Here is a 9,354-nt window from a genome sequence, read left to right as displayed (position 1 = left end):
GGGATAGAAAATAAATGGATGGATGGATATTGTATTTCAAAATTAAAGCCCCAATAAACTGTATAATCGTACCTAAATGTTCCATCTTTGTAGCCATATCAATGAAAAAGTCATTGTTTCTACAGAGCAGTTTCACAACAGATTGAAAGTAGACCCCATGTAAGAGACCTTCAAAAAGTGTCAACCTAATCTGATGTTGTATTTCAAAATTAAAGCCCCCAAATATGCTGTAATATTATATATATCTTCTCCATTTTTAGATTCATATTCTAAATATGCTGTGATAGTGTTGCTTAGGCACATGTTTAGAAATCTGGAGAGAAGAATGCATATGCACATTGCAAGGAATTTTCACCATGAAATTAGCAAACAAAATCCATCTTAATTCGAGGAGTTTTACCAATTAGAATAGATTTTGTTTTCATTGCCTCAAAAAGGAAAATTTATTGCTGCCAGGTTTAACTGACACAGTTTAGGTCTATAACTTCAGACAGCCGATGTATCAGAAGTGTGTGTAATTCTTAACCACACGTAGATGCAAACACTAACCTACTCGCTTAATTGAATGTAAAATTACACATCTAAATGTGTAGGACATTGAAAGTAATATAAAATTCAATATATTTTTCACTAAAATGGAAAATTAGATGCTTATCATTAAAGGAAAGAAAATGAAATCTATTTTAATTGGCGTCTTAGTTTTGGGATCACAGATGGAATAAAAAAAAATACGATTAGAAACAATAACAGACATATTCAGGTGGATTTGTTTAGAAGTTGTTTATTAATTATATCTTTACTCAAATTATGTGTAATAGCCTGAATTTCCTGAGCCTGGGAACTTACAGAGAGACAGGAGGTTTCTCATTAAGATGATAAATCTCATCTTAATTAATAACAGTAAACAATAAACTTATAATAGAACCTTATGTAGTGGATAGAGAATTTAGAAATATTTCAGACAATGGGGCTTTGATTTTGAAATGTAACACCGGATAGGGCTAAGGAAGTTTGCTTTCAACTTGTACTGACATTGCTCTGGGGAAACAGAAACTTTTCTATTAATGTGAATCAGAAAATGGAGAAGATGTGTTCAATTTTTGACAATATTTAGGGGTTTTAATTTTGAAGTATTAAACCAGATTGGGGTTAGACTTTTTGAGGGTCTTTCTGAGGAGGTCTGCTCTTTATCTAAAGTGAAACTGGTCTGTTGAAACAGGAAGTTTCTTTTTAAAATGAATAAGAAAATTGAGAACATATATGTGATATTACAGCGTATTTAGGGGCTTTAATTTGGACACATTTTGAGGGTCTGAGGACGTCCGCCTACTTTCAATCTGCAGTGAAACTGCTGTGGAAACAGGAAGCTTTTTATTTCTATGCTATAAGCCCTTTTTCCATCAGATTCTGTAGCGAATTAAAAGTTATATCGCATTACTTTGTTGCGATAAGAGATGCGTTCGGTTGGTTTTCCATCAAACAGGACGATTCTAGCGAAATAAAATGACATCACCGGAACGTGCTGATGCGCATTATTCTGACTCGACCAGATGATTTTCCATTACAAAAGTGGCGAATGTAGCGAATTAGAATGCTCGGTAGCGGGAATTTAATTGCTCGCGCTGTTATTGTCAGCCTCCTGTTATAACAGTTGCTATAACTTTCAAGGCTACGTACCTTTTCACCACCGGTTTTCGTTTTATTTATTAGGCTAGTTACTTATTTAGAGTTATGGACCGTAGGATAGGACTAAACATGCTGCTAGTGCTGCTATGTCAGCTTATAATAGGGCTCGGGCACACGCGTTGCATTCTGGGATATGGTCGCCATATTGGAGGCACAATCTATCGTAAACAAACCGAGGCAAGACGGAGATCAAGGACCAAACAGTGAGAGAAAAGTGAGAGAAAAGCATGTTAAAATCGAAGAAAGGATGTGGGATATACCGGGATACATTACAGAAGGAAGCCAGAGATCGGTACATGCAGAAGATTGGCGTTATAAACGGACTGGACCCTTATGAAATACCGTGCAAGGAATGGATTGTCGACGAAGATTTACTGCCTAAGTTCACCCTTTCGGACATAATTGCGTATATAGTATGTGGTGACAGTGCTTATACTTTGCAACAGTTTCAATTCTAATGACACTTTACACTTTTGTCATGTTACTCTACTTGTAAATAAATAATGAAACACACACACTTGGCTGTATCTCAAAGCATATTTATTTCAGACGACTTCAACTTTGCACAACACTCCTGCTCATGGTGGTCAGAGTACAACACACAGACACAATCTTGTCAAAGAATGTTTTGTCTTCACCTTCGCATGGCAAAACTATGTTGATAGGTACTTTTGCTGATAAAAAGGTGTATTGTTTCTGACAGTTCCAATCGCCCTTCCCATGTGAATTTGGAGATGGGCAATTTTCCTTGTATTTTCCACATTAAATTAAGATTAAGATCAGATTTATTGTCATGTATACATGCATACACACGAAATTTGTCCTCCGCTTTTAACCCATTGAGACGTCCCTTGCTTCCAACTGACAGTGTCCTCTTGTGAAGGCGGGGATCTTTACCTCAGCACACAAAAGTCTGTAACTTACCAGAATGAAAATGCAGAGAACACACTCTCATCGACACCGGGATTGAGTGGAAAGTTATGCTTGGTCGTCTTACAGCAGCGATCCATGCTAGTCGACGACGCTTTGTTATCTCGGACACTTGGTCTCCGTGGGTGCGCCTCCAAGCAGGAAACCGGTAAAAAGATAAACCATTTACGATTTCCCCCCCATTCCTGTCACGGCTTACGCTATTGCACCCCACGACACAGCAACGTGCGACCATAGTGGCAAAGACAAAAAGTAAAATAGATAAAACAACGAAGAAAGTTCCGAGACCAGGCGGGAGTACGTCTGCGCGCAGTGGAAAACAATGTAAACAAAACAGTTCTGAGCCTCCAGTATGGCCGCCGCTCACGTAGTGACGTCACGTGCCCGAGCCCGTCAGAAATTTAAGGAGGAGGATGAGAGCGAGGCGAGAATAGGGCTCGGGCACGTGACGTCACTACGTGAGCGGCGGCCATACTGGAGGCTCAGAACTGTTATGTTTACATTGTTTTCCACTGCGCGCAGACGTACTCCCGCCTGGTCTCGGAACTTTCTTCGTTGGTTTATCTATTTTACTTATTGTCTTTGCCACTATGGTCGCACGTTGCTGTGTCGTGGGGTGCAATAGCGTAAGCCGTGACAGGAATGGGGGGGAAATCGTAAATGGTTTATCTTTTTACCGGTTTCCTGCTTGGAGGCGCACCCACGGAGACCAAGTGTCCGAGATAACAAAGCGTCGTCGACTAGCATGGATCGCTGCTGTAAGACGACCAAGCATAACTTTCCACTCAATCCCGGTGTCGATGAGAGTGTGTTCTCTGCATTTTCATTCTGGTAAGTTACAGACTTTTGTGTGCTGAGGTAAAGATCCCCGCCTTCACAAGAGGACACTGTCAGTTGGAAGCAAGGGATGTCTCAATGGGTTAAAAGCGGAGGACAAATTTCGTGTGTATGCATGTATACATGACAATAAATCTGATCTTAATCTTAATTTAATGTGGAAAATACAAGGAAAATTGCCCATCTCCAAATTCACATGGAAAGGGCGATTGGAACTGTCAGAAACAATACACCTTTTTGTCAGCAAAAGTACCTATCAACATAGTTTTGCCATGCGAAGGTGAAGACAAAACATTCTTTGACAAGATTGCGTCTGTATGTTGTACTCTGACCACCATGAGCAGGAGTGTTGTGCAAAGTTAAAGTTGTCTGAAATAAATATGCTTTGAGATACAGCCAAGTGTGTGTGTTTCATTATTTATTTACAAGTAGAGTAACATGACAAAAGTGTAAAGTGTCATTATAATTGAAACTGTTGCAGTATAAGCACTGACACCACATACTATATACGCAATTATGTCCGAAAGGGTGAACTTAGGCAGTAAATCTTCGTCGACAGTCCATTCCTTGCTCGGTATTTCATAAGGGTCCAGTCCGTTTATAACGCCAATCTTCTGTATGTACCGATCTCTGGCTTCCTTCTGTAATGTATCCCGGTATATCCCACATCCTTTCTTCGATTTTAACATGCTTTTCTCTCACTTTTCTCTCACTGTTTGGTCCTTGATCTCCGTCTTGCCTCAGGGTTTGTTTACGAGATTGAGCCTCCAATATGGCGACCATATCCCAGAATGCAACGCGTGTGCCCGAGCCCTATTAATTATGCTGCTTCAGGACCTCCCGAATTGTGTTAAAAAAAGCAGAGTCTCTGCTCTCGACCAGTTGTTTCTTTTATCATCGGACATTGTTGTTACTAGTTGTTGCTGCTGTTTTGATACCGACAGGATAGGTGAAATGGGGCGGCTGAGCGGCTCAACAACAATCCCTACTAACAATTTTTCGTTCCGAGAATGTTCCTGGAACGTGAGCCCTTGGTTGTTTTTAGGTTCTGAGTACGTTGATTTTTGTTTTTTTTTTGGGTTCTAATTTGGTTAGCAGGTTACACCTAGTTTTGTTCCCAGAACGTTATGTTTGTGGGTCCCATATGGTTCCCTTGCCGTTCCCATATGGTTCCCACAACGTAGTTGGTTAGATATTTGGTTCCCTAGACGTTCTCATGAGGTTCCCCTAACCTTGTTTATTATGTGTTGGTTCCCCTATACAACCAAAGGGAACGTTTTTAAGTGGTAGATTTTGGTTTGGTTATAACCAAACCTTTAGAGAACCAAAGTCAAAACGTTTCAGTTCTCTGTAACAAGGTTATTATGCACTTTAGTAACATGGTACATATTTGGGTTCTTTCCCACAATGTTGTCATATTTCTAGTTTGTAAAAATGCAGGACAACTATTTACTTCAGAGCTAAGCAGTGATGGCAAATGTTGCAGGACGAGAATGTTTACCAAATCAATACTGTTAAATACAAGAATAAACATAAAAAATGGGTGTATTTGCATGGTTTTATTACAATAAAACAATAATAATAAAATATAAACAAAAAAACAATATGAATAAAATACAATTTACTACAATAATAAAAAAATGGGTGTGGGTGCTGGTGCTGGTGCTGATGGTGATATGGTTCAGTCTGTTCCGTCTTGAGGAGCTGGCCTAAAAAGAATACGAAACGGTTTAATCCAACTTAGTACCAATATTTAATTTCATTAATGTGACTATTCAGAGATTGATATGACAGACTAAAGTTTACATTTACCTTCTGTGCGGTGCAAGTTTCAGTGCATGGCTAATGCACTCTTCTATGTCAGCAACCGTTGTTAGCGGGTATTTCTGCATGCAGGCCTCTACAAATGAAAGTTAAATGAAAGTTTAAACAAAGTTACACTTTAAAACCTCAATCAAACTTGGCATAACACTGAATTGTAAAAAAATACCTGTTAAACTTACCGGTAACAACTTTGTACAGGGCCAGGCCCTGGAAGGCCTTTTTTGCCCTCCTCCCCCTCAGGCTGTACTCCCCCAGGACCTGGTTTGTAGCCACCTGGCGTAACATGCGCCGAACGGCGGCCCCCGGATTCGCCCCACCCAGGCTTCCCAGGAAACGTTTCTAGAAAAAGACAAAACAAATTAAATGAAGTGAAAACAAATGAAAAGCTTATGTGGTCTACTTTCATTATTCAAATTAAACACATTACATGCATACATCTTCATATATAATTATAACCAATTAATTACCATTTGGTTCTTTGTCTCTGGTTGGGCCAGACTCCTGTCTAGCTCCTCCACTGTTTTACATTGACTCAGCAGGACCTCTTCCTGCTGAGGAGCCTGATGCTGAGGTCGGCTGGAGAGAACAGCAGCCTCCAAACCGTCAATCCTCCTCTCGATCGCCTCCATCCTTCGTGTCACACGCCCCATGTGCTCTTCCATTGCTAGGTGTATTTATTATAGAATTGATTTTAGTTTTTTTTAAATTAATATACTTGTTACATGTGAAAATGTGTGCATGTAGTACTTACTTCTTCTTATTTGAAATTGTATGGCCTTCTGTTCCTTCATAACTAAAGGTGGAATTGAGATAAAATTCATTGTAGTTTTACACTCAAAACACTTTTGCTGTGTGAACATCAATTGTGTATCAAGTACTTACGCTTTATTAGGACAGCCATGCCTTCGCCAAGGGTCATTCCTGAAGTTTTTGAAAAGAAAATTGTTAGCCTGTTTAGGTCTTTCAGAACCTCATCAGGGTAGTGTCTGAGTTGATCTTTGATGGTTCTCTTCAATCCAAAGTGGACACACTCCATCCCTGACACTGTTGTTGACCTGATATCTGTTGGGGTTGATAACAAGGTTCTGGCTGTTGAGGGTAGCTCTGGGTGACCATTGAGTTTTAATCCGACAAGAAGTTCATCAAGTGCAGAGTGTGGGATGTGGTGTTTCAAGGCCCATTGTTGTAACATGTTCCTAAATGAGCTCTCTGGGTTGTTGTCCTTGTTGTAGGCGTCGTTGGTGGGTGTGTCCCACATTTCAGTGTCCAATGCAGATCCATCACTGCTGCTGTCCTGCTCCGAACTGCTAACTGAACCTGTTGGCTCTCCCATGAGCTCGTCTGGTTGTTCTTCCATCTCCACTGGTTGTATATCTGGGTTGTGTAGAGGTCCATGAGGTTGTTGATCTGATAAAGTGCGTCCTGCACGTTGTGCATACTTCTCAGCCCTGTCTGCGGCATCTGCTGCATCTATCTGGGCACGCACCAGTGCTCGCACATTCAACACCTCTCGCCGTGCCCTCTTCCATTCCTTTATGTAAGTCTGTCTGGCCAGCCTCTTTGAAGTCATTATCTGCAATGCAATAACATTCAATACAATGCAAACAATGTGTACCTGTGTAATGAAAAATAGGGAAATTGAGGGATAGGGAAAATACAACATCACAACATTAATAGGGAAATACAACATTACAGCACCGACATTAATTTACACACAGTGTGACTGTAGCATTGCATTCAATCGAGCAGGAAAGCAAAACAAAATGTGTAACAAAACAATTGCTTAACAGATAGCATCAAACGCCTCTTGAAAATAACAATTTTGCAAAATCCTTTGCAGTGTCCTTTGCACTACCATAATTTCATGTTAACTGAATGTTACACACTAAGCTTACAATAATAAATTGCAGTAAATGGGTGTTTTTATTTGAGCAAAATTTTTTTGAGGCTGTTTTAAATAAGCTAGTAATAAACACATTTCTAAGAATGCTCCAGTTGTCTTTCCACTTCCCCAGATCATCAAGAACCCAAAACATGGGTTTTGGTGATTTGGTGCATAGGGCACGTTGCTAAAGGAAGGCTACAAAAACATGCAGGCACTGCAGCTAACAATGGAACTCATTATCAAGTAATTAGGCCCTTGACTTGCTTGAGTGTGTCTGCATTTAACTGAATTTAAAACAACAGCTTATTTTACTGTAGCCTATTTTACTTATTCCATTTCATCTGTGGTTCAATAATATGCTATATAAACAATGAATGGAGAAACAATAAATGAAAGCTGCACTAATGTGGTATGCTCAGTCCAAGAGATTAAAAAAAAACGCCTTTGCTGCCATTCTACATAGTGCAACTTTAACTAGTCAACAAAAATGAATGTTACCTTTTCAATAGTCAATAACAGGTCCTCCAGCAGAATCCAAAAGGTGCCCGGCTGACCCTGTTCACTGTGCTCAGCCCATTCATACCTGTCCCCACAGCCACGCCCCCACAACGTCAGTTAACCTGGTGGCCAATCAGCAGACTATTTGGAATTCAAACTGAGGGCGGTCCAGAGCCATGGCTCTGGGGCGGTCTTTGTGATATCTAAACTTTAGATGGTAAAGTCTTTAAAATGACTAAAATAGATAAATAAAACCATTTTTTTTAATGTTCTATCCACATACAGTAGCCATAAAGTTTGCAACAACAACCTTTTATTCTAGTAAATAGAGTATATCCCTTATGTGGAAGCAACACTTTTTTTCCTATTGGCAGGACGGCAGTGTTCCCTGTCCACAAAATTGCTTTCTGCATTAAAGTACAGAGCTGTTGTAGTAAGCTTATGCTCTTTATTTTAATCCAAACTATAGCATTTACTTCTATTGTACATAACGCAGGCCTGAGCAGGCCATGACGTCACATACACGTGAGAAAGTCTTAAAGGCATACCTCTTTTTTATTATAATTATTAATTTCAGTCCACTGCTACACACAAGGCAATGCAATCTGTTGGACTTTATATAGAAAGGCAATGTGCTGGACTTGCAAAGTGTTGCTGTAGCTGCTTTGTCTAAGGCTGCGGCTACACGAAAACGTTTTTCACTGTAAACGATACTTTTTCTTATCGTTTCGCTGTCGCGGCCACACGGAGCCGGCGTTCCCACTACCCTAAAACGATAGTTTTTGAGAACGGGTTCCAGAGTGGGAAAGTTTGAAAACGGCCTCGTTTCGTTTCCATTGTTACAGCTAAAACGTTTTTGCGTCAGTCAAACGTTGACGCTGTGAGCCAATTTTAACACTTCTCTATTGTCTCACAGCGTGGCGTGACACAGTGGCGTGTGTACTGCATCGTTTCATCGTTTTCATCCGTTTTCGTCTGGACCTGAGTCTTTACAGCAGCACGTTGCCGTGTGGTCGCAAGAATTTTCGTACCCGTTTTAAAAAAAAACCTCGTTTCGTTTTCGTGTAGCCGTAGCCTAAGGTGCCGTTTACACATACCCGGGTATTTTGAAAAACGAAGACCTTTCCCTTCGTTTGTGCCTTTCGTTTACACACAAACGGAGTTTTTTCCTCCGAAAACGAAGCTAAAAAAAAACTCCGGCAAAAGTGGAGATTTTTTAAAAACTCCGTTTAGCGTTTGTGTGTAAACTGGTTGAAAGACGAAAACGGAGTTTTCAGAATGGAATGCGGAGTTGTCGTCATAGTACAGAGCCCCGCCCCTATCCACCATAGTGGCAGGATAACGCCATTCATTGTTTATCTGGCAAGCATGGAGGTACTAGCAGCATTTATTTTGTTGAGAGCTATACTCGCTTGTGTGATTTTGAAAATTACACTCCTACAAAGTATTGAACAACAAAGGCGCATTACGGCGCGGAGGGCAACAATTGCGGAGCTTCTGTTGGCAGACAGAGCCCGGCCATACCACCGCCAGCGACGGCGATTCTGGATTAGACCCGGACGGACTGCTTTATGGTAGGAAAATTTTGAAAATGGCTTTGTTGTCCCGGAGGAATGGAGGGAAAATTTCAGGATGTCACGATTTTCACTCCTTTCCCTAGCAGAACTGCTACGCCCGCACATCCAGGGTGAGAG

General features: G+C 40.6%; 1 protein-coding gene across 2 annotated transcripts; it reads right to left on the bottom strand.

Moving 5' to 3' along the window:
• Positions 1-5,083: 5,083 nt before the first annotated feature.
• LOC142366002 (uncharacterized) lies at positions 5,084-7,925 on the bottom strand. 2 transcript variants are annotated; one of them, XM_075447767.1, is made up of 7 exons: positions 7,661-7,925; positions 6,160-6,850; positions 6,029-6,070; positions 5,745-5,941; positions 5,457-5,616; positions 5,266-5,353; positions 5,084-5,162 (listed from the first exon to the last, which is right to left on the bottom strand). In XM_075447767.1, exons 2-7 carry the CDS (start codon positions 6,845-6,847, stop codon positions 5,135-5,137), a joined length of 1,203 nt encoding a protein of 400 aa, XP_075303882.1. In that variant the 5' UTR covers positions 6,848-6,850; positions 7,661-7,925; the 3' UTR covers positions 5,084-5,134. The 2 variants fall into 2 exon arrangements, with proteins under 2 accessions (XP_075303882.1, XP_075303881.1); XM_075447766.1 differs by lacking the exon at positions 7,661-7,925 and having other exon boundaries at positions 6,160-7,632.
• Positions 7,926-9,354: the final 1,429 nt, after the last annotated feature.

Source organism: Odontesthes bonariensis, chromosome 17, assembly GCF_027942865.1.
Source record: "Odontesthes bonariensis isolate fOdoBon6 chromosome 17, fOdoBon6.hap1, whole genome shotgun sequence".
Classification (NCBI taxonomy): domain Eukaryota; kingdom Metazoa; phylum Chordata; class Actinopteri; order Atheriniformes; family Atherinopsidae; genus Odontesthes; species Odontesthes bonariensis.
Note: the sequence above shows the minus strand (reverse complement) of the source record. Positions and strands in the feature narration are given on the sequence as shown.